General features: G+C 48.2%; 1 protein-coding gene across 5 annotated transcripts in view; it reads right to left on the bottom strand.

Moving 5' to 3' along the window:
• ppp1r32 (protein phosphatase 1, regulatory subunit 32) overlaps window positions 1–25,744 on the bottom strand; it is a 282,513-nt gene that overhangs the window by 225,915 nt on the left and 30,854 nt on the right. For all 5 annotated transcript variants that reach the window (XM_038807694.1, XM_038807697.1, XM_038807698.1 and 2 more), the window contains exons 3-4: window positions 18,747–18,868; window positions 12,653–12,770 (exon numbers count right to left, since the gene is read on the bottom strand). In XM_038807694.1, coding sequence (XP_038663622.1) covers window positions 12,653–12,770; window positions 18,747–18,852 — 224 coding nt within the window. In that variant the 5' untranslated portion in view covers window positions 18,853–18,868. The remainder of the gene's footprint in view (window positions 1–12,652; window positions 12,771–18,746; window positions 18,869–25,744) is intronic.

A 25,744-nucleotide genomic window follows, 5' to 3' on the forward strand; every position in this document is an offset into this window, starting at 1 on the left:
CAGTCTGTGCCCTACGTAGAAGTGTGGCCCCGTCCTGCCTCCATCTTTTGAAGGTGGTATCCAGCATGGCTGGGGGGAATCTGTGATTGCCGCATATTGGAGCCATGGGGGACATTTTGGTTATCCCAAAGTGTCGCCTTAGCTGGGTCCACATTCTCAGCGTCGCTGCTACCACTGGGCTCGTTGTGTATCTTGTTGAGGAGGATGGGAGTGCTGCTGTGGCCAGGGCCCGGAGGATCGTTCCTTTACAGGGTGCCTCCTCCATTTATACCCAATCTGTATCGGATTCTTGTACCCATCCCTCACTCTTTCTGCTGTTGCTGCCCAGTGGTAGTATTGTAGGTTTGGTAAGGCCTTTTCCTTCTTTGACTACATGTTCGTAGAAGATTTTCCTTCTTTGCAGTGTCTGTTTGGGAATTCTTGGGTTCTTATTTCCCCACACAAACGCCATGATTAGACAGTCTACTTTTTGGAAAAAGGCCTTGGGGATGAAGATCGGAATGGATCTAAACAGGAAGAGAAACCTTGGCAGTACGTTCAACTTGATCGTCTGCACTCTCCCCGCCAGGGAGAGTGGGACTGAGCCCCACCTTTGAAGGTCTCTTCTTACTTCCTCCACCAGGCTGGTCAGGTTCCACTTGTGGATCTGTGTCCAGACTCTGGCTATCTGGATCCCCAGGTAGCGGAATCTGTTCTGGGCTGTTTTGAACGAGAGACCCTCCAGCTCTTGCCCTCCCCCGTTTGGGTTCACTGGGAATGCCTCGCTTTTGCCCAGGTAAAGTTTGTAGCCTGAGAAGGTTCCAAACTCTTTCAGTATTTGCTGTATTGCCTTCAGTCCCTCCTGTGGGTTCGAGACATAGAGGAGCAGGTCATCTGCATAGAGTGAGTCTTTGTGCTCTCTGTCTCCTCTCCGGATTCCCTTCCAGCATTTCGTGTCCCGCAGGGCTGTTGCCAGGGGTTCGATTGCGAGCAGGAACAAGAGTGGGGACAGGGGGCAGCCCTGTCTTGATCCTCTCTGTAGCTGGAAGTATTCAGAGCTGGTGGTGCTAGTTCGGATGCTCGCTTTGGGAGCGTTGTACAGGAGCCCCACCCAGGCGGTGAATCCTGCTCCTGGCCCAAACTGTTCCAGTACCTCGAGGAGGTATTTCCATTTGACTCTGTCGAAGACCTTTTCTGCGTCCAGGGAGACGATCACCTCTGGTGTTCTCTCCCCGGTGGGGGGGGGGGGGGGGGGGGGGGGGTCATTATTACGTTCAGCATCTGCCTGATGTTCGCTGTGAGCTGCCTACCCTTGACAAAGCCCGTTTGGTCCTCTGCAACTGCTTCTGGTACACAGCCCTCCAGCCTTTTGGCCAGGTTCCAGTGCCGTCCCGGCCTGCCTGGAGCTCATGCTCTCCATGATTTCTCCCAGATCTATTGGTGCTTCCAGCTCCCCCCTTCTGTCTTCCCCACAACTGGTTGTTCCTGTCCATCTAGGAACTGTTTCATCCCCGTGCCCCCGTTGGGGGGCTTGGAGGCGTACAGTCCCCAATAGAAGGTCTCAAATACCCGATTGACCTCCTTTGCTTCTGTTACCAGTCTGCCTGCTATCCTTTACCAGCGCTATTTCCCTTGCGGCTGCCTTCTTTCTTAGCTGGTGAGTCAATAGGTGGCCAGCCTTGTCTACATGTTCGTAGAAGGTCCCCCGTGTCTGGCAGATTTGAACACTGCTTTCCTAGTGGATAGCAGGTTAAAGTCCATTTGCAGCTTTTTTCTCTCCGCCAGCTGCTCTCCAGTCGGGGCCTCAGAGTATTTTCTGTCAACTTCCAGAATGGAGTCCACTATCTTTTGCCTGGCCACCCTCTCTGCCCTATCTCTACTTGCCTTGTAGGCTATGATCCCTCCTCTAATCACGGCCTTCAGTGCCTCCCAGAACGTGGAGGGAGAGACTTCCCATTTTGGTTGTTACTAACGTAGTCGCCTATGGCCCGCAATGTTTTTTGACAGAAGGCCTTGTCAGCCAGGAGGTCCGTGTCCAGCCTCCACGTGAGGCACTGGGCCCAGCCTGTCTCCAACCTCACATCCATATAGTGTGGAGCGTGGTCAGAGATAACGATCGCGGAAAATACTCCGTTCCCATGATCCCTGGAAGCACCGATTTCCCCACTGCAAAGAAGTCGATACGACCTTGTGTGCTTTTGAGAAGTATGAAAATTCCTTCTCTCGGGTGAACAACCTCCACGGGTCCACCGCCCCATCTGCTCCATAAATGCTCCTAGTTCCCCAGCCATGCCAGTCTTTTTCCCTGCTCTGGGGTTTGATTGGTCGGTCAGTGGGTCCTGTACACAGTTGAAGTCGCCAACCACCCCCATGATCAGTCGGTGTGTGTCAAGGTCGGGGATTTCTGCCATGGTCTTCTTTATGAATTCTGAGTCATCCCAGTTGGGAGCATACACATTTACCAGTATGACCGGTGCCCCTTCCAGGACACTGCTGACCATGATGTACCGTCCCCCTTAGTCCATAACTGTCTTTGTTCCCGTAAACCTCGTCCTCTTGCTAATTAATATTGCTACCCCCTAGCCTTCGTCCCGTAGCATGAGTGGTATGTCTGTCCCACCCAGCCCTTTCTTACCAGCAGTCGGTCCTTCTCTCTCAGGTGCATCGAGGGCAGCAGGGTTGCATGGTGGTTAGCATAAATGCTTCACAGCTCCAGGGTCCCAGGTTCGATTCCCGGCTGGGTCACTGTCTGTGTGGAGTCTGCACGTCCTCCCCCTGTGTGCGTGGGTTTCCTCCGGGTGCTCCGGTTTCCTCCCACAGTCCAAAGATGTGCGGGTTAGGTGGATTGGCCATGCTAAATTGCCCGTAGTGTCCTAATAAAAAGTAAGGTTAAGGGGGGGGGGGGGTTGTTGGGTTACGGGTATAGGGTGGATACGTAGGTTTGAGTAGGGTGATCATGGCTCGGCACAACATTGAGGGCCGAAGGGCCTGTTCTGTGCTGTACTGTTCTATGTTCTATGTTCTATCTCTTGTAGGTAGATTATGTCTGCTTTTAGGCTTCTTAGGAGGGCAGACTCTGGATCTTTTCACTAGGCCATTGAGTCCCCTTACGTTCCAAGTAACAATCCTGGTGGGGAGTGTTCGACCCCCCGGCCCTGCGGGATCACTCATACGTACCAGGTGGACGCACCCCTGCACTCCGGGGTTTCCAGTTGTTAGGGGACCGTCCAAAATGGCCGCGGTTGCCACTCGGACCATGAGGGCGGGCCCCAGCGCTCCGGGTCGTACCTTTGTCCAGGGGGAACCCAACATGGCTGCCAGCTATGTGTACGCCACATGGCTGTGCCCCTGCACGCCAGGGTCTCCCTTCGCCCTGAAGTCCTTCCAAGTGGGTGTTTGTGGCGCCATCTTGGTTCCTCGCCTTGCTCCATGCCTGCCGAGGCCTGTGTTTGTGCTGCTTATCTTCCTCACCCTTCTCTTTACTTCTCATTTGTTCTGCGCTCTCCCCTCGACTCCTCTCCCCCCCCCCCCGCATAGTCCCTGTCCCTCTGTCCCCCCCCCCATGTTCTTCCCCCCCCTCTTCTGCCCTGTCTCCCACCCCCCTCTTTATGCCAGGCGCCACCACTCCCCTGAGAGGCACGCCGCGGCCCTTCTTTCTTCCTGCTCTCTCGTGTTGGCCTTCCTCGCCAGCACCGTGGCTCCCCTCCCAGTACTTGCCCTGCTCTAGCTCTGTTTTACCTTCCTTTTGCTAACCCTTATCTCGCCCTCCTGTCCGCCTTTCTCACCCTCATTTACCTTGCTCCGCTTCCCCCCCCATTGCATTGAGAGACGCAACGAGCCCAGGAATGAATCAGCACTGTCCCGTGCAGTACAACAAACACGTGTGTACAGTTCGTGATCTTATTGTCTCTGTTTGCGGTCTGCCCTCCGCTCTTTGTTCCGATTCTTCCTTTCTTTTCCATCCCTGTCACTTTCATGATGGCCTTAGCGGCTGTTCCTCCACTAGTTTGTTCGAACTAATGAACTCCTCAGCTGCCGCTGGGGTGGTAAAATACAGCTCCTTTCTGATGTACCATCAATTCGACTCAAGACACATTTAGGATCTGAATAGTGGCTTTAATCTGCTAGTTGTTAGCCCGGTGGTCGACTACAGAGAATGGCTGACCACCGGGAACTCTGGGTAATTATACCATGCCTCAGAGGCAGGGCCTACTTGCCTCTCAACCAATTGGAGAGCTGTCACATGACTAGTCCCTACCAATCGGACGAGAGGCACATGACCAGCCAGAGCCAATGGGAAGCCAGTGCTCTGTACCAATGGCAGTGCTCATATCCATACCACCACACTTCCCATCAAATGTTACCCAGAGTTTGGCCGGGAATAACATTCCAAATTTCACATTACTTCTGCAGAGTGCTGATTTGGCCCTGTTGAATTCAGCCGTTCTTTTGGCCAGGTCCGCCCCAATTTCCTGGTACACCCTTCTGATCTTCCCTTCCCACATGCTCAATTTTGCCTGCCGGGCCCACTTGAGGATTTATTCCCTGTCTTGGAACTGGTGCAGCTTCATGATAATCGCTCTGGGATGCTCCCCGGCTTTGGGCCTGGGTCAAAGCGACCGGTGCGCCCTGTCAATTTCCGGGGGTTTGGAAATTTCTCCCTTCCCACTAGCTTGCCCTGCATTTGGGTGATGTAGCCTATTGGGTCTCTGCCCTCCATCCCCTCTGGCAGACCCACTATTTTAACATTCTGCTGTCTGGACCTATTTTCCTGGTCCTCCACTTTCCCTCTTAGGCTCCCCTGGGTTGTTGCCAGCCTTTTCACCTCGGTTTCCTGAGTTACCATCCTGTCGCTCTGGTCCGAGGCAGCCCTCTCCAATTCCTGAATCGTTTTCTCCTGCGCCTCAACCTTCCTTTCCATGCATTTTGTCCGTTGTCTCCGCCAGCATCTCCTTCATCATTGTGTGGAGCTTCATCCTGAGTGCCTCCCTCATGGCGTTTATCTCCACTTTTATGGCATTTGTTTCCGTTTTCAGCACGCTTCTCCATTCCTCCCCCTGTGCGGGTGGGGGGATGCTCGCCGCGTCCTGTTCCTGCTCCGCTGCTCGGCTTGGCAGCTTTGCCACTTCCTGGTTCACCTGAACTTCCGTCTCGCCTCATGGGGCCGTCTGCCTGGGCGGCTGCAACTCCTGCCTTTTTCCTTCACCTTCGCTGCTGCTCCTTCTTACATCTCGCCGTCAGGCCGACTTATTATTATTTGCAGGCATATTTCTGTTACGTGCCTTTCACTTTTTACTGGGTTTTGGTGCAAAAAAGAAAGAAATTCTCTTTTTTTCCCCCCAATTTTTAAACAATTTTGATTTTTTTTTATAAGAAGGAATTTTTTTTTTAAAGTTTTTTTTACAAAGTTTTTTTAATTTTCAGGAGAGAAAGAAAAGGTAGAATAAAAATTATTTTTTTGCCTTATCCTCTCAATGATCTGACTTTCAGGCTGTTTCTTAGTCGCATTTGCCACTCCTCCTCCACGTGCAGCACACCAGGACCAGTCTCTCCTCTCCCGCCTCTTTTTTCCCTCATCAGCTCCGTGGAACGGAGCTTTGGCGCCTGGGCAGGGAAAGGGAAGCAGGGCCGATTTCCCGGGACTTTAGTTTTTAAACGACCCGCCAGGAAACCCCCCGAAAACAGCCGCGGTTTTGTGGATCTGCGAGAGATCAGCAGCAGGGTAGCATGGTGGTTAGCAGGGCTTAGGGGCAGCAGGGTAGCATGGTGGTTAGCAGGGCTTAGGGGCAGCAGGGTAGCATGGTGGTTAGCATAAATACTTCACAGCTCCAGGGTCCCAGGTTCGATTCCCGGCTGGGTCACTGTCTGTGTGGAGTCTGCACGTCCTCCCCCTGTGTGCGTGGGTTTCCTCCGGGTGCTCCGGTTTCCTCCCACAGTCCAAAGATGTGCGGGTTAGGTGGATTGGCCATGCTAAATTGCCCGTAGTGTGCTAATAAAAGTAAGGTTAAAGGGGGGGTTGTTGGGTTACGGGTATAGGGTGGATATGTGGGTTTGAGTAGGGTGATCATGGCTCGGCACAACATTGAGGGCTGAAGGGCCTGTTCTGTGCTGTACTGTTCTATGTTCTATGAGACTCTTTGCTGCGGCCGCTCCGTTCGCGAACGCCACCGGAAGTCACCTGATCTTTTTTGCAGGAATCTCCAGAGTAAAACCCCAGTGTTTTTATGCCGGTGTGGGGGACATAGTCCCGTTCTGGGAGAATCCAGCCCACTGTTTCAATAGAATGCGTTTCGGGATCATATCAGCTTCCAAAATTTTTCATCAGGCTATGGCATTGGTGATAGTGACCACAATTCGGTTATGTTTACTTTAGCGATGGAAAGGGATAGGTATATACCACAGGGCAAGAGTTATAGCTGGAGGAAAGACAATTATTTTTTTTTTATTTTTTTTTTAAATTTAGATTACCCAATTATTTTTTCCAATTAAGGGACAATTTAGCGTGGCCAATCCACCTACTCTGCACATTTTTGGGTTGTGGGGGCGAAACCCACGCAGACATGGGGAGAATGTGCAAACTCCACACGGACAGTGACCCAGAGCCGGGATCGAACCTGGGACCTCAGCGCCGTGAGGCGGTTGTGCTAACCACTAGGCCACCGTGCTGCCCCGGAAAGACAATTATGATGCAATTAGGCACGACTTAGGATGCATAGGATGGGGAAGGAAACTGCAGGGGATGGGCACAATTGAAATGTGGAGCTTGTTCAAGGAACAGCTACTACATGTCCTTGATATGTCTGTACCTGTCAGGCAGGGAGGAAGTGGTCGAGCGAGGGAACCGTGGCTTACTAAAGTAGTTGAATCACTTGTCAAGAGGAAGAAGGCGGCTTATGTAAAGATGAGAGGTGAAGGTTCAGTTAGGGCGCTTGAGTTACAAGTTAGCCAGGAAGGACCTAAAAAGAGAGCTAAGAAGAGATAGGAGGGGACATGAGAAGTCCTTGGCAGGTAGGATCAAGTAAAACCCGAAAACTTTCTATCGGTATGTCAGGAATAAAAGAATGACTAGGGTAAAAGTAGGGCCAATCAAGGACAGTAGTGGGAAGTTGTGCATGGAGTCGGAGGAGATAGGTGAGGCGCTAAATGAATATTTTTCGTCAGTATTCACACAGGAAAAAGACAATGTTGTGAAGAGAATACTGAGATACAGGCGACTAGATGGGATTGAGGTTCATAAGGAGGAGGCATTAGCAATTCTGGAAAGTGAAAATAGATAAGTCTCCTAGGCCGGATGGGATTTATCCTAGGATTCTCTGGGAAGCTAGGGAGGAGATTGCAGAGCCTTGATCTTTGTGTCGTCAATGTCTACAGGAATAGGGCCAGAAGACTGGGGGATAGCAAATGTTGTCCCCTTGTTCAAGAAGGGGAGTAGAGACAACCCCGGTAACTATAGGCCAGTGAGTCTTACTTCTGTTGTGGGCAAAGTCTTGGCAAAGATTTATAATCATCTAGAAAGGAATAATTTGATTAAAGATAGTCAACACGGTTTTGTGAAGGGTAGGTCGTGCCTCACAAACCTTATTGAGTTCTTTGAGAAGGTGACCAAACAGGTGGACAAGGGTAAAGCAGTTGATTATGGTGTATATGGATTTCAGTAAAGTGTTTGATAAGGTTCCTCACGGTAGGCTATGGCAGAAAATACGGAGGCATGGGATTGAGGGTGATTTAGCTGTTTGGATCAGAAATTGGCTCGCTGTAAGAAGACAGAGGGTGGTAGTTAATGGGAAATGTTCAGCCTGGAGTTCAGTTACTAGTGGTGTACCACAAGGATCTGTTTTGGGGCCACTGCTGTTTGTTATTTTTCTAAATGACCTGGAGGAGGGCGTAGAAGGATGGGTGAGTAAATTTGCGGATGACACTAAAGTCGGTGGAGTTGTGGACAGTGCGGAAGGATGTTGCAGGTTACAGAGGGACATAGATAAGGTGCAGAGCTGGGCTGAGAAGTGGCAAATGGAGTTTAATACACGTTCATTTTTGAAGGAGTAACAGGAATACAGAGTATTGAGCTAATGGTAAGATTCTTGGCAGTATGGATGAGCAGAGAGATCTCGGTGTCCTTGTACATAGATCCCTGAAAGTCTCCACCCAGGTTGATAGGGTTGTTAAGAAGGCGTATGGTGTGTTAGCTTTTATTGGCAGAGAGATTGAGTTTCGGAGCCATGAGGTCATGTTGCAGCTGTACAAAACTCTGATGCAGCCGCATTTGGAGTATTGCATGCAGTTCTGGTCGCCGCATTATAGGAAGGATGTGGAAGCTTTGGAAAGGGTGCAGACGAGATTTACCAGGATGTTGCCTGGTATGGAGGGAAGATCTTATGAGGAAAGGCAGAGGGACTTGAGGCTGTTTTCGTTAGAGAGAAGAAGGTTAAGAGGTGACTTAATAGAGGCATAAAAGATGACCAGAGGATTAGATATGGTGGACAGTGAGAGCCTTTTTCCTTGGATGGTGATGTCTAGCATGAGGGGACATAGCTTTAAATTGAGGGGTGATAGATATAGGACAGATGTCAGAGGTAGGTTCTTTACTCAGAGAGTAGTAGGGGTGTGGAATACCCTGCCTGCAACAGTAGTGGACTCGCCAACATTAAGGGCATTTAAATGGTCACTGGATAGGCATATCGACGATAATGGAATAGTGTAGATGGGCTTTAGATTGGTTTCACAGGTCGGCGCAACATCGAGGGACGAAGGGCCTATACTTCGCTGTAATGTTCTATTGTTCTATAGATGATCGGAGGTATTGCAGGCGTGCAAGTGTACATTGATGACATCACCATTTGGTCACCAAATGAAGAGGAACATAATGCACAACTTCTGCAAGTCATGAAGCAAATTGAAAAGTTTAGTCTCAAACTGAACAGAGCCAAATGCCAATTTGGCATCTCCAGATTAATTTCCTTGGGTGATCAACTATCAGGTCAAGGCATCCAGCCAGACACTGAAAAGATTGCAGCCATCACCATGATTTCAGGTCCAAAAGAAAAAAAGGCAGTATTTAGAATGCTAGGTGTTGTCAACTTTTTGGATAAAGTCATATCAAACTTGGCATCACGCACCATGGCATTAAGACAGCTTATCCAAAAAAACGATTTTGAGCTTGTCTACATGCCAGGAAAAGAGATAGTTGTAGCTGATGCACTATCACGTGCAACTGATGATCCAGGGATGACAGACATCGGACAGATCATTGAAGCTCAAGCAACCCTGATTGAAGAAAACCTACCTGTCTCTGATAAAAAGTCGAAGCTGATCAAAGAAGAAACATACAAAGATGAAAACTATCCAACATGTGTTGAAGGGGCTGGTTTAGCTCACTCAGCTAAATCGCTGGCTTTTAAAGCAGACCAAGCAGGCCAGTAGCACAGTTCGATTCCCGTACCAGCCTCCCCGGACAGGTGCCGGAATGTGGCGACTAGGGGCTTTTCACAGTAACTTCATTGAAGCCTACTTGTGACAATAAGCGATTTTCATTTTCATTTTCATTTCATTTTCAAGTACATGTGGGGTGGTTGGCCGAAAATAACTTGTTCCAATTACCTGAATATACGAGCAGAGCTAAGCATCATACGAGTTGTACACATGGTGTTTATTGTGTTGGACAAATCCCCACCCTCATCATGGTGCTGCCTCCCCCACCCCCAAACCCCTCCCCCCCCCCACTCTACCCCCATCCCTACCCCCGCTCCCCCTTGCCCTCAGTGATACTTGATGTGCTTTATCCTCCTAGCTCTACTACTATGTCTTGGTGTGTCCCCAGGATGCACATCTGAGTTGGAGGCAGTCAGCTGCTTATCATGTCTTATGGCCTTCGATGTCCCTGGCAGGAGTCCTCTGGGGGCACTAAGGCTGGAGGGCCCTAGTTCTCTTGTCAGCAGCACATGCACAGCCGTGCTGCTCTGTCCCTTGTGCTGGCTGTGAGATACGGCCTCATCAAAGGGGTGGAATTCAGGGGAGCTGATGGCCACCGTCACCACTCTATAACAGGTTCAGATTGGCACTGCTCGGTGCCCATGAAGCCCTTGGGATTACCTTGGAGAGGCAGCTGGTATGAGCCCCGGATGCTCCTGCCCTGGCGGTTCCCCATTGTCTGCACCATTGTGTCGATGACCTCGGCGATGCTCCTCAGTGATTGGGCCAGTGATTGGGTGTTTACTCATTCATGCTACCCGGTGTAGGTCATTGACCTTTTTCCAGCATCACTAGAGGCCAGTCCTCCTGGTCACACTCCTGGCGCTCACAGCTGCCACCACCTCGTCCCAGGCACCACTGGCTGCCCTGTGGCTGACCCTCCTGGACCCTCGGGGGAACAGGCCATCCCAGCTGACCTCCATAGTGTCTAGTAGACACCCAGGTTCACCGTTCCCCCAATCTTGGGACCGGTCTCCTGGGTGCCATTGTTGCGATCTGGCTGGGGTTGGCTGAGCAAGTCCTGCCCAACCTTGTTAGCGGGCTGTCGAGCGCAGTGCCGGCGAATCAGCAGGCAAGCCTACATTTGTACTGAGAAGCCCATGAGTCCTCGTTCAGTGGACCAATTAACATTGAATAGCGTTGCCAGCCTTGCTGGGCTGAGAGGGTTGTTCCCTCTCTCTACAACACTTAGAAATCTTTCTGGAGAATCGGGCCTTTAATTTCGGATTCTTATTTGAAAAAATATTTTTATTCTCCTCCTTTTTCACATCTTCTTCAAAATTTACACCCACCGACGAGCAATAAACAGAAACGAATACATTGTCAATCCCCTTAACAACAACAATCCCATCCTCCCACCAAACCCCCAAACAACAGCCCGCATGTTAAGATAAACACAAAAAACAAAACGGAATGAGGAAACACCCATAATCACCATAGACACACACACAGTACCCCTCCTCCCCAACCCTCCCAAACTCCCCGCCCCTAATGATCGATGTAGTCCAATTCATTAAAGTGCATAATGAATAACGCCCATGAATTGTAGGACCCTTCCATCCTTTCCCTCAGTTCAAACTTACCTTCTCAAGAGTTAAGAATTCCAGCAGGTCCCCCCGCCACACCAGGGCACAGGGTGGAGAGTTTGATCTCCATCCCAACAGGATCTGCCTTTGGGCAATCAACGAGGCGAAGGCTGAACATCCGCCTCCGCACCCGTTTCCAACCCCGGCTGGTCCGATACCCCAAATTTGGCCTCCGAGGGGCCCAGGCCCAGTTTTACGTGCACCACTTTAGAGATTACCTTAAAAACCTTCTTCTAGTAATCCTCCTGCTTTGGACAGGACCAAAACATATGAATGTGGTCTGCGGGGCCCCTCCGCAATGTTCACACACATCTTCTACCCCCTGAAAGAGCTGGCTCATCCTCCCCCTTGTGAGGTGCGCTCTATATAACACCTTCATCTGCATCAGCCCCAACCTCGCACAAGAGGTAGGGGCATTCACTCTCTGAAGCACCTCTTCGCGTCCTAATTCCCTTCTCCTCTCATCTCCGAAAATTTCCATCCCACTTCCCTGGTTCAAATCTGTGGTTTCCCTGAATCGGCATTTCCCTTGATCCTGCACCCAACCCAAAGTGCTGGCGAAACCCCCTTCAAATTCTCAACTAAGCTATCACTACTGGACTCTCTGAGTATTTCACCGGGGCCATCGGGAGCAGCGCTGCTGCTAGCGCCTTCAATTCCGACCCCTGCACAAACTATCCTCCATTCTGACCCACTGGGAATCAACCCCTCTGACCCAGCTCCGCACCTTCTCCACATTCGCTGCCCAGTAATAATACCTCAGGTTCGGAAGCCCTAAACCCCCTGCCTGCCTTCCGCTCTGTAGCAGCACCTTTCTAGTTCTGACCACCTTCCCTCCCCATATGAACGAGGTAATTATTCCTTCAACCTCACTAAAAAATGCCTTTGTCAGGAAAATTGGCAGGCATTGTAAAATAAACAAAAATCACAGCAGCACATTCATTTTAACCGCCTGTACCCAAACCGCTAGTGACAGAGGGAAATCATCCAACCTTGCCAGATCAGTCAATTTTGGATTATTAACTAATCAAATTTTCACATTTGCTGTGGTCAGATTTGAACCCAGGCCCCTAGAGCATTGCCCTGATCTCTCGATTACCAATCCAGTGTAAGTATCACTATTGCCTCTCTTATGCCATGCAGAGCAGGAAATCAAACTAAAATGCTTATCAACAGTGTGTCATCAATCACAGGGCAATTGATTGCATTATTTATGGCCTTATAATTTTCTAATTTTATTTAGATGCCACAGAAACAGTGGAACAGACTATTCTGATACAAACGCCTGAACCCTCAAATGGCTACTTTCATTCCTCCTGCAAGACGGGCTGGCTGCACACGTGCTGAAAATATTACAATGAACCTGACTCGGGGAAACCGCCAACATGTGAAGCATAGGATAGGTGGGAGTCCTACCACATTAAAGTTGCACTGATGTATGAAATGGTGCCAGGTAAATCATCTGCACCACACGGTCCTGCCCAATCGCTTTATCTACACACTGTAATAGAGAAAACAGGAATTGTACTGTCTTTTCTATGCCTTTCTTCTCAGATCGATGCTCAACTCAGTGTTCGGACTGCTTTCTAAATCAACCGTTTTCATCAAATCTCTCTTACCCGAGGATTGGGTTGTCTAATCTGTCTATAGACGGGCTGTAGTATAGAACAGGTCTTATGTTGGTCACATATCCAGCCCCGGAATGCACACCTCTTCTGGGTACAAATCCTTCATGTCCTAGGAGACAAATGCATTGTGTTTTGTGTCAGTAAACGGATGTTTGACATTTCCCTTTCTTTTCAGCTTCATTAGGTTTCCTCCACCTGACACAGCCAGATTGACGTTTTCATGACTGGCATAGGTGTCAGTCGACTTGCCGATAGCTGACCTAATTTTAGGAGGATTGGGCCTGAACAATTTAATTTCTGCATCACTTTAAAAAAAAGCAAAAATGAAAGATATAAGCTGAAGCGCATAGTTCAAGCATACTGAATGATTTCATCAACTTTCAGCTACCTTATCTATTGAACTAAAATAATGTTAATTTTTAAAAATATAAATTCAAAGTACCCAATCATTTTTTTTTCCCAATTAAGGGGAAATTTAGCGTGGCCAATCCACCTAACCTGCGCATCTTTGGGTTGTGAAACGCACGCAGATACGGACAGCCAAGTGACCCAAGGCCACGATTGAACCTGGGTCCTCAGCACCACAGGCAGTAGTGCTAACCACTGCGCCACCGTGCCACCCTTGCTGAAATAATATTAATAACAAACACATTAAAGTCATGCCTGCCAGCAGCGCCTCTCTGGAAACTGTGCATTCATGGTCGTCAACCTTAATGGACACAAATGTGTCCTGCAGGTACACGATGTCCAGATATGCACTAATGGCAAACAAGTGCCAGAAGCACCAAAGTTTAAAAAAAAAGATTTAATCGTCTCTAATGAGAAGCCATTGGAAGTGACATGACAATTAGCTGTAACACATTTTCTTCAAATAATAGGGATTTATCACAAGACAAATAAATCTCAGAACGTTTTAAAACGTTCGAGCCCAAGCCTGCGTCACTGTCCATGTGGCGTTTGCATATTCCCCCCCATGTCTGCATAGTCTCACCCCTACACTCAAGGATGTGCAGGGTAGGTGAATTGGCCGCACTAAATTGCCTCTTATTTGGAAAAAAAGTGAACTGGGTACTCGAAATTCAAAAAAAATTGAGGGACATAAAGTTCTATAGGTGAAAAATAATTGAGCCCAAAGATGCAAATCGTATTTACTTTGTTTTTTAAAATAAATTTAGAGCACGCAGACACAGGTAGAATGTGCAAACTCCACACGGACAGTGACCCGGGGCCAGGATCGAACCCGGGAACTCGGGGCTGTGAGGCAGCAGTGCTAATCACTGCACCACCATGCTTCCCCATATTTACTTTATTTATGCTCTCTCCTTGTAATGCAACAGACAGTTGAGCCAGAGCAGCATGGGAGGTGATGGTGATCTGCTTCCAACAGTTTTATCCCCGGCAACTCCAATAGTTCAGATTCTCGCTGCTGTATGGTTCCATGGTAACTGTCAACCCCTCCAATATCTTACCCACACAGCGATTCTTCATGTAAAAGCCTGGACAGTTAGAATCAGCTGTTTTATAAATCTCACAATCAAACTCAATCCTGATGGTTATTTGTATGCGGATTTTTCCACAGGAAACTTTCTAGCCCCTGACACTGACAGGGTCTTCCGATCGTGCCAATGTGAATGGAGATTTATTTTTTTTAAATAAGTTTAGAATATCTAATTCTTTTTTTTCCAATTAAGGGGCAATTTAGTGTGGCCAATCCACCTAACCTGCATATCTTTGGATTGAGGGGAGAAACCCACGCAGACATGGGGAGACTGTGCAAACTCCACACGGACAGTGACCCAGGGCCAGGATCGAACCCAGGTCCTTGGCGTGCAATGATATGTGGACTGACATGTAACTAAGGGGTTAATCAGAACACCTGGCTGTGGCACGACCACCAGAGGGCATTACTCAACTCATTGTGAAACCAGACACACGCCAGACCCTCCCTCTCACTCCTGGCAGGGACTGTAGGATTAGCACCAGAATAGTTTAGATCTCAGGCTGGGTCACCACATGTGGCCTAGATCCCAGTTGTACAGTTAGTCATTATCACTGAGTTACTAGAGTTACATCAGCAGAGTGTCGAACTCTTTTATCTAGTTGTTGTTACTGAATAAATCCTTTCAACTTACTTCAAGGACTGGAGTGTCTTTCAACATCGTCTATGGTCAGTAGCAACTTATGTTAATCAAGCAGCATCTTTCAACGTCGTCTATGGTCAGTAGCAATTTATGTTAATCAAGCAGCATAACATAACAGCGCGGTGAGGCAATGTGAATGGAGATTTCAATGATTTCTGGCCCTGCTACGGGAGAACCCATTGCAGTGGGAGGGGGGGGGGGGGGGGGGGGTGGAAAATTCCAGCCACAGTCACTGGATAGCAAATCAGCAGTGGAAACCTGAGTCATTTGTGCCCTTCACCTCACTGAAAGCCAGTAGTAACTTCTTCCCCACTGTCCCAGTTAACTCAGCAACAATTGATATATGGGCACTGCCATTCATATGGAAATAACATTCCATATATTTCAGAGGCGTAATCAGACATGAACAGAAACCTAGGCACAGGAAGAGAGATTAGGAGAAATGATGAAACTCGGTCAAAGAGATGGATTCTGCCAAAGTCCAGAAAATTCTTGTTGGGGAGGGGTGGTGGTGGGAGGGCTGCAGCAGAGGATGGGAAGTGAAGGTGGGCAGCAATGGGGTTGTTGTGGACCTCGAAGGGTTTACAGATTTAGAGAGAGGTATGGCCATGAAGAAGCAGATTAATTAGACAGATGAACATATAACATTAGAGAACTTGTTTGAAAGAGGTTTGGTGCAGTACTGGATGTGAAGAATACAGCTTTGGAAGTCCTGAAGTTAACAGAGCGGTGGAAGGTGGGAGACCCACCAGGAGAGCACTGGATTGGTTTAGTCTGCAGTTGGCAAAGACATGGATGAGATTTTGAGGAGCAGGTGCACAGAAGCACAGGTGAAGAGGGCAAACATGTTTTGGAGTGTGGTGAATGTAATTCACACTGTAATATATATGATACCATATTAGTAAGCGCAATTGCGTTGCCCGACCACTAGGGGGAGTAGCACTGGGAATGCATAGGAGTTTGTTCAGGGCTCCACCCTTGGCTCCGCCCATGGCTCCTCCCCCTGGACTGCTGTATAAAGATCGATGCCCAGAGCCAGCCGACCAGTTCATCGTGTTACAGGCTGGCTCTGTTGTAAGTAGATTAAAACCACTGTTCATATCTTAAAGCACGTGTCTCGTGAATTGATGGTCTCATCATGGAGATTGGACTTTGATTGGAACCATTTCAGTGGTAATCAAAGGGGCGGCTCTAGATAAGGCAGAAATTGAACATAGAACCCTCATTCCCCACCTCATCCTATTTCACCCCATCCCCACAATCTGAATACTTGTCTGCAAGACCAGATGCTGCCTGTATTTAGCAGATTAACAAAATGGACTACAATCTTTACAGATTGTCTTCAATGAAGAGACAGCCAATATATGAAATACTCATCATTTTACAATACAGTAGCCATCAAAAGGCTGACCTCTTTAAAAAGAGATGACTCAGTATTAAAGGCCGCTAAACATTTGTCAAATTGTCAACATAGAGGCCAGGAGCTTACCATCTGGAGCCTAAGGTCTGCTGTAATTTTTTATAAGAAGTTTAAGGAGTTTATTTTTAAAGTGGGAGCTAGCTGCTCTTTGCAGAGGTTCAAAAGCCAACACAACTCCCAAGAATGATATGTGTTTCTTCAGTCTAATTCTGAGCAATCTCTTCACTCACACTGTAGATACTCACTCAATGTTTTTCAAAATTTCTGCAAGTGGAACTCTTTGTAAATATTGACACATTTGTGGGAGTTATCTGCAAATATTGACATGCTCCTTGGGCTCCCTATTCTAGCATCAAACAATTTGCCTGGTGCTTGCACAGAGGCTTTCTGGAAGAAGAAACTATATAGAAATGTCATTATAGTTTTACAATCCCAGCTGACATTGCTACAGGACTAGTCAGATCCCAAAGTGAAATCTAGCTTGATACTCAATTTTATTTTTAGGAACCATGGAAGCAAGCTGGTGAACAAATTCACAAGAGTCAGCTGATTAACTTTCAACTCACAAAAGATAATTAAACCAGAAAAATTAAGAGCATTTCAGCAGACAAAAGGGTTGAAAAAATCTCAATAAAGCACAAGAAAATGTTTCAAATATTCACTTTCAAATATTCACTATTCCTTCATCTCAGCAATATCTTTATAGACACATGTGAATTCACAGCAGAACTGTGGTAAGCCACATCTTCCTCCAAAGTAAAAGATAGATGTGACCAATTTCCATGGATTTCTCAACAACCCACTCAGTCACTTGCCATAACACGAGTCAACCAGGTTCACTGAAACTGACTTTCTCAGTTTCCAATATCCACATTTGAGGAACTTGCCTTGTAATTCTCTTCAGACATCTCTGCTACTTGGAAGGCTTCAACAAGCATCTACATTCAGGATTTCAATCTCGCCTTCTCATAATCCTTTCCTCTCGAACTCTGATTACACTCAAGCTTCACTTTACAAGCACAATTTCAGATCATTGGCCAAGCCAAGCAGAGCATCACTGTTCCAAAGGGGTGACTTTGCCTCCCTAATCTACAGCACGGAGTCACCAACCATCGGTTGTCCTCTCGGATTTTCTGGGATTCTCTCAAGCCCATTTTGCTTCAATCTGACACCCACAGCTCTTTCTTCAACTTCAAGCTTTTTCTCTGCTCCTGTCATTTATTTTGACTCCATGGAATCTATCTCTGATCCCTGTATTTGTCCCTACATGGGACTTTGTGGGACCTCTTTCTGTTCCAATTCTTAGAGTTGTAGGGCTGGAAGTGGTTTCAGAGATGTGGTGGGGCAAGGTTATGGAGAGCATCAGAATCATAAGTTTCAATTTGTGGTATCAGTGGGCCATATAAATTAACAACCACAGGGTTGATGGCTGAATGGGACTTGGTGTAAAATATTGAGAACCCCAGATAGAGTGGATGTGGAGAGGGTGTTTCCCCTATTAAGTAAAACTAGAACCCGAGGGCACAGCCTCAAACTGAAAGGGCGATCCTTTAAAACTGAGATGAGAGAGAATGTCTTCAGCCAGAGGGTAATGAATCTGTGGAACTCTTTGCCTCAGAAGACTGTGGAGGCCAATCACTGAGTGTCTTTAAGACAGAGATAGATAGGTTCTTGATTTATTTAAGGGGATATAGGGTTATGGGGAGAAGGCAGGAGAATGAGGATAAGAAACATATCAGCTACGATTGAATGGTGGAGCAGACTTGATGGGCCTAATTCTGCTCCTATGTCTTATGGTCTAATGGACATTTGAATGAGCTCAAGTTTACCAAGGGTAAAATATTCAAGACCGGAGATAGCAAATGAATGTATGGAGGTTTCAGCAGCATTGGGCTATGGAGAAGGCAGAGGTAGACAATAATAAGGAGCTTGAAGTATGGTGATGGAAATGATTTCAGTGAGAAGCTCAGGGTGAAATAAGGCAATTATATTATTCAGATTCCAGTTCACTCTGAGACATAACCAGTGAGGAGGATGGAATTGCTGGCTGTGGAATGGAGTTTGTTGATTGGACATCTAAGGGAGACTGCCAATTTAGCATCAATTTACTTGTTACAATGGTGTGTGTGTGGTATACACTATACCAACTTCACATTGTATATACCATTTCTCATAGGAACCTCATGAATATGCGGCAGAAGAGAGTTTGTTCCCATCAATCTTGGCTGGATGTGAAATGAGCCTGGAGGCCAGTGCCTACCTCATTATACCATTGCTTAACCTGCGATCCCCATTACTCCGAGGCCATCTGCTGCTCTTTGGGATATTACGTAAAGCAGCAGCAGCAGCAATAGATGTCTTTTCAGCTGGCATGGCAGAACCTATGAGGTTCCTGCAGCGTAGCAATTTTCTCAGAGTCCCAAATTTATGGCGTGATGCACCAATCTCAGACTCGTTGCATTGTGCTCTCATCTCTTCCAGAAAAAGCTTCAGCGACACTACAGACTACTTTGCACTCTCTTACCATACGATGTAGAATATGTTGTGGAGTAGAACTTCAGAGGGTTGGCATCTGCTCCAAAGCTTGTTTTCATATAGTGTGGTGTGCTGTCCACTGAAACCAAAGCCATTCTCAACAAATATATTCTGAAACAAAAGTTTTGAAAAAATAAATGTTAATACTTTTATCAACGGCTAGATTTTTTGAAAATGGGAGATCAGTTATATCAAATTTCCATCCACTTACAGCCCAATCTAATTTTCTGATTGGGTTTGTATTGGCAGTAGCAATGTTAGTCAATTTCCAATCAATAAAATTAAACCATAACATAATTTACATATACCGTAATTTCCGGACTATAAAGCGCACCTGACTATAAGCCGCACCCACTGATTTTGAAAAAATTTTTTATTTTGAACATAAATAAGCCGCACACGTATATAAGCCGCAGGTGCTTACCGGTACATTGAAACAAATGAGCTTTACACAGGCTTTAACGAAATACGGCTTGTAACAAAAATAAAAATTAGCGGTAAAGAATAGCCTACCAAGAAAGTCATTGGTCACTGTGGAGCGAAATCAATCCGATTAAGCTCTTAAGATTAACATAGAATCATCAGTTTGAAACATTAAAAATAAATAAATCATGTGTAAAAAGAAGTATTTTATTACTGATCGTAATCAAGATATCACCAACCCAGGTGATCACAGTCACTATCCTCCTCTTGTGCACTGAAACCACTGAAGTCATCTCCTTCAGTGTCAGAGTTGAATAGCCTCAGAATTGCTTCATCCGATGTTGGATTGTTTTCATTGTCGCTCTCATCACTTTCATCCGGAGGCAAATTTCCCGCTGAGCTCATGCTGCCCTCTTCAACACGCAGCAATCCAGCTTTTCGAAACCCGTTGATGATAGTGGATTTTTTAACAATGCTCCACGCTGTCAGGACCCACTGGCAGACTTGACCATAAGTTGCTCTTCGCATGCGGCCCGTTTTAGTGAAGGATTTCTCCCCACTTGTCATCCAAGCCTCCCACTGAACACGAAGCGCCACCTTAAATGCACGATTTAAACTGATGTCGAGTGGCTGTAAATACTTTGTTGTGCCCCCAGGAATCACAGCTGGAATTGAGTTTGTCCTCTTGATGGCTTCTTTCACAGAATCTGTTATGTGGGCCCTCATGCTGTCCAAAACGAGCAATGCCTTGTTCCTGTGAAAGAATCCTCCCGGTCGCTTGCCGTAGCACTCCGTATGCCATTCATGCATTAGGCTTTCCGTCATCCATCCTTTCTTGTTGACTTTCACAACAATTCCTGTAGGGAATTTTTCTTTTGGTATCGTCGTGCGTTTAAAAATCACCATCGGTGGAAGCTTTTCTCCCGATGCCGTGCAACTCAGAACACAGGTGAAGTGCGTTTTTTCATGCCCAGTTGTTTTCAGCATGACGGATGATTCACCTTTCCTGTTGACAGTCCGAGTGAGAGGCAGGTCAAATGTCAGAGGAACCTCATCCATATTTATGATATTGTGCGGGCCAATGGAATGCTCTGCTATCTTTGCATCAATGAATTTGCGGAAGTTTGAAATTTTTTCATCGTAGTCGGGAGGGAGCTGCTGACACAAACTCGTCCGTACCCTGATGGACAGGCCTTTACGTCTCATAAATCTGAGACACCACGATGGTCCACCTCTAAAATTCTCAAACTTCATTGCGGTGGCGATTGTTTTGGCTTTCAGTCGGATCTGTACAGTTGAAACACCTCGGCCGTCTGCTCTCTGCATGTTGACCCAGTCTTCGAGCTCATTTTCTAGTTCGGGTCATCTGCTTTTCTTCCCTCTGAAAGCTTTAGTTGTCTTTTTGCACTGAGTCAATTCCTCACGCTGCTGTTTCCAACGTCTTATCATCGACTCATTAAGACCAAGCTCTAGTGCAGCAGCTCTATTTCCTTTTCCAACAGCCAGATCGATCGCCTTCAACTTGAAAGCTGCATCATATGCATTTCTCCGTGTCTTTGCCATGATGAGGGTGACAAAATGACTACCGTAATCAGAATGATGGGATGTTTGAGCGCGCTCGATTTAATCTAAACAGTAAACTAAAAAGTTACATTGTTTTACCTTGACCCGTTACGCAATTTCATTGGTTTAGTGAAAGCGGGAAAAATCCATAAATAAGGCGTGTCGTTGTATAAGCCGCGAGGTTCAAAACGTGTGAAAGAAGTAGCGGCTTATAGTCCGGAAACTACGGGTACATGCAATATTTCCACTTACACTGGAAAGGACGTGGCCATCTCTCTGTCTATATGAAGTGTGCCACCAGCATGTACTGTAATGGAAATCCATTTAAAGGGCCCAGTAGCACAATTTCTGAGGTGTAATTTTCATTTTTATTTTGGTTTCTTTCCTGTTTTCATCCAGTTAGTCAGGAAGTTTTGCATAAAATGTTCGGATATTGATATCATTTTGGTATGGCTCAATACCATACAGAAAAGGACAAGTCCCAGGTTCAATTCCAGTTTTTGGTTTAATGAATTAATCTTCAACCGTGGAAGATATTTGGTGTGTAACAATATGCCTCAGTGTTCAATATAGCGTAAGACAAGGAGGTTTTAATACTCAATTTCAAAATTATTTTTGCCTTATTAACTGGCTCCACAGTTCAAAAACCTCCATTTGATCATGTTTTTGATCAAGTTTACATGTTCCATTTCCCACACTTGTTTTTAGTCTGAATAAGATTGCCAATTAACACCAAACTCTTTCCCCACTGGTTAGTGCCAGAGTGGAGTGGAGTGAGGGGGAGGGAGGGGTTTGGAGTGTTTCATCAATCCCGAGAGTGACGTTTCAATTCAAGTTGGTAAGTTCCCTTCAGAGTTTTTGTGTTTATTAAGGTGGTATAATCCTGCCCCTTTCAAATGGAGTGCTTAATTGGCAAGAGGTTGTTTATTTGTTTATGGGTTCCAAACAAATGTACACTGAGACTCCCTGCCAGCTATGAACTGAATTAAGACTGTTGAAACTAATTTCACATTGGAGCCTTATAGCCCTCAGTCTGAGGAGACTTTGGGCTGGATTCTCCCCTACCTGGCGTGACGGAGGGTGCCGGCGTAGGGGAGTGGCGCCAACCACTCAGGGGTCGCGCCTCCCCAAAGGTGGGGAATTCTCCCCACCTTTGGGGGCCAGCCCCGCGCCGGAGCAGTTTGCACCAGAAGACCGGCGCAAACACCCGGCGCCGTCGGAAGCGGGGCTGGCCGAAAGGCTTTCGGCGGTCGGCGCATGCGCCGGCAGTGACGTCAGCGGCAGCTGGCCGCTGACGTCACTGCCGGCGCATGCGCGATGCGGGTTCTCCTCCGCGTCCGCCATGGCGGAGGCCGTGGCGGAGCGGAAGGAGAAAGAGTGCCCCCACGGCACTGCCCCGCAGAGTGAGCGGGGGGCCCCGATCGCGGGCCAGGCCTCCGTGGGGGCACCCCCCCGGGTCCGATCGCCCCCCCAGGACCCCGGGGGCCCGCTCGCGCCGCTGAGCCCGCCGTTTTAGAGGTGGTTTAAACCTCGGCGGCGGGAGAAGGCCTCCCAGCGGCGGGACTTCGGCCCATCCGGGCCGGAGATTTAAGGTAATTTTTTTTTAAAATGAAATCCCGCCGGCCCCAGCTGTTTTCACAGGCTGCCGGCGGGATTTGCACAACGCCGGTTTTTGACCGGCGGGAGAATTACAAAACCTGCGGGAGCGGAAATAACGCTGCTTCCCGCCTATTCTCCGACCCTGCGTGGGGTCGGAGAATTTCGCCCTTTATCACCTTAGTCTGAGCTGGCTTTGAACCTAGGTCCTAGTAATAAGTGGTCAGCGTTACAAGTAGACCAGGTTCTCATGACCACCAGGAATCAGATGAACCCTGAAGAACCAAACTATTGGGCGAAATTCTCCGACCCCCAGCAGGGTCGGAGAATCGCCTGGGGGCGCCTAAAATCCCGCCCCTGCCGTGGCAGAGATTCTCTGCCACCCGGGAAGTGGCGGCGGCGGAACCTCGCCACTCCGATCGGAGAGGCCCCTGTGGTGATTCTCCGGCCCGGATTGGCCGAAGTCCATCCGCTGGGAAGCCTCTCCCAACGCCGAGGTTTAAACCACCTCTGGAACGGCGGGCTCAGCGGCGCGAGCAGGCCCCCGGGGTCCTGGGGGGGCGGGGGGGGCGATCGAACCCCGGGGGGGCCCCCCACGGTGGCCTGGCCCGCGATCGGGGCCCCCCGCTCAGACACCGGGCCAGTGCCCTGGCTGCACTATTTTCCTCCGCGTCCGCCATGGCCTCCACCATGGCGGAAGCGGAAGAGAACCCCACATCGCGCATGCACCGGCAGTGACGTCAGCGGCCAGCTGCCGGGGGCGCCGGTGTTTTGCGCCGGTCTTCTGGTGGCAACCGTTCCGGCGCGGGGCTGGCCCCCAAAGGTGAGGAGAATTCCCCACCTTTGGGGAGGCGCAACCCCTGAGTGGTTGGCGCCACTCCCCTACTCCAGGACCCTCCGTCACGCCGGGTAGGGGAGAATGCCGCCCATTGTGTGTGATGGCACAACAGAACACAAGTTTCTTTCAAACATTATGGGTGTGATTCTCCGACGTCGGGCGGGAGAATCGCGGGAGTGCCGGGCGATTCACGCCACGCCGCCCTGGCACCCGCACGCGATTCCCCCAACCCCCCCCCCCCCAAACGGCGTGTCGCGTTTTACGACTGGCCGCTCGGAGAATCGCTGCTCTCGCCGTTTCTAACGGTCGCGCGGCGATTCTCCTGCCCGGATGGGCCGAGCGGCCTGCCTATTCCGACCGGTTCACGCCGGCGCCAACCACACTTGGTCGCTGACGACGTGAACAGCGCGCGACCGCTGCGTGTGGGGCCTGTGGGGGGGGGGGAGGATCGAGCACCAGGGGGGTGCTCAGGAGGGGTTTGGCCCGCGATCGGTGCACACCGATTGTCGGGCCAGCGTCTCTAAAAGACACACTCTTTTCCCTCCGCCGCCCCGCAAGATCACTCCGACATATCTTGTGGGGTGCCTGCGGGGAGGTCAGCAACCGCGCATGCGCGGGTTGGAGCCGGCCAAACTGCGCATGCGCGGGTGACATAATTTAAGCGCCACCAGCCGCATCATTTACGCGGCTCCGCTTTGACGCGAGCATCACGGCCCGGCGCGTATAATTGACGCGGTGCCGCTCCTAGCCCTCTGGGGATGGGAGAATAGGGGGCGAGGAGCGGCCTCCGACGCCAGAGTGAAACACTCCGGTTTTCACTCCGCCGTCGGCACTTTGTCTCCCTTTGGGAGAATTGCGCCCTATACATCCAGGAATGGAGAGAAAAGATTAATGTATTTGGTTATGAGGATCCATAGCATTGACTAACACAGCATGAAAGTGTGTGATTGATTGGAAATTTTACATGCTGTCATTTGGCTGGCCCTAGCTTGACAAACTACTTCCAGAAGGAAAACAAAGAATTGAAAACATTGATAAACGAGATACAGAGAACTATAATAGTAATGATCTTGAATTAACTCTTGAAATTTTCCTGTTGAAAGATTCTGTATATTAATGTTTATAATAAATCTGTGCAAGGGACAGTTATTTTCAAACAATGAAATTAGAAACATTGGAGGAGGAATTTTAACTCCAAAGAGTGAGGGGGTTTGCAGGCAGGTAGGTAGTTAAAAGGGCTGCAAGTACCAATGCATCCAAAAGTGGGCACCAACCCACTTGCTTCTGAATGTAACCTGAGCTTAATCTGCTGTACGAGAGAAACCTCAGTGGGATGGGTGTGTTGACAATTATAATATGTAAAGTGCTCATTAAGAACACTTGTGTGTCCAACAGGTCGATGCAATGTGTCTAGTGTGTGGGTGAAGAGAGTTAGCATGCTTTCTGCTTTTGTGTGCTCGTTTGCTTCTCATTTTCAGCCCACACTGCTGGAGAGCAGCAATGTAAAAACAAGCTGCGAGTCTCTCCCTGTCAGTCTATCCATTTGCAAGTCCTCAGCCATTCCTCCTCGTGGCGACATACACAAACAATTATGAACAACCAAACAAACACTGGCTGGTATTTTCCGCTCCTGAATGTGTCAAACGGGTTCAGCAAAAGGAGCAGGAAATATTGGGAGAACTGCAGAGTGAGATTTTACATCGATAAAGACTGGAGGGTTTCAGGGTGAACTCCTTTGCTCTCTCTGTGCTGCTATGGCATTTAAAAGTGGCGTCGCGATCCTTGATTGACAAAGTTACTGAAGGGGCGCGTAAATTAGAGGCCGCCCCACCAGTGATACGTTATGGACCACCCCTTGAAGGTTTTATTTTCAAAGTCCTGGATTATACAGCAGAGAAAGCTGTCATTGCTGTTGGCGGCTTGAACACCACTTTTCCCGTCTACATCACCCTTTTTTGATTTCTGGGAAAACACCACCCACTATTTGATTCGATCAGAAGGCCTGCATACCAGGCCCTGAAATTCATACATAACATGGCTCCACTGCGTGGACTGAGGGCATCATCATATATGTGGAAAATACCACTCATGTAGCCACTTCATAGGAGCAGCTTGAAATGGCTAGCTTCGGCTGTTGTTTCAATTTTTGAGATTCTTTGCCTTTCCATTGTAATTTAAGATAGACCAGGGACTTTTCAGATCCAAAAGTTGCAGCCTTTGGCCCATTTGCAAATTTGCACAATACACATCAAGCAATGACCTGATCAGGATATCTTTGATGTACTCTATTTCTGTGTCAAGCTTGCAAGGTGAGCAAATGGAGAGGGCCCTGTTTACAAGATTCCTGATTACGTCTACTGCAAAATGTCTACTGTTAGAATGTGATTCCATGATTGGGCAACACTTGATGAACAATCCAAAGTGAGCTGAAAACTACACTAACAATCAAGTTAAGATAACCAGTTGAGATTCACTACTTTGAAGGTCGTTTTCACTATTTTGGCATATATTAGCTTTGCTCTACACTTGCCAGTTGACAACCTTTAATTCAGCAAATCTACCTTGTG

Source organism: Scyliorhinus canicula, chromosome 9 (assembly GCF_902713615.1).
Source record: "Scyliorhinus canicula chromosome 9, sScyCan1.1, whole genome shotgun sequence".
In the NCBI taxonomy this organism is placed as follows: domain Eukaryota; kingdom Metazoa; phylum Chordata; class Chondrichthyes; order Carcharhiniformes; family Scyliorhinidae; genus Scyliorhinus; species Scyliorhinus canicula.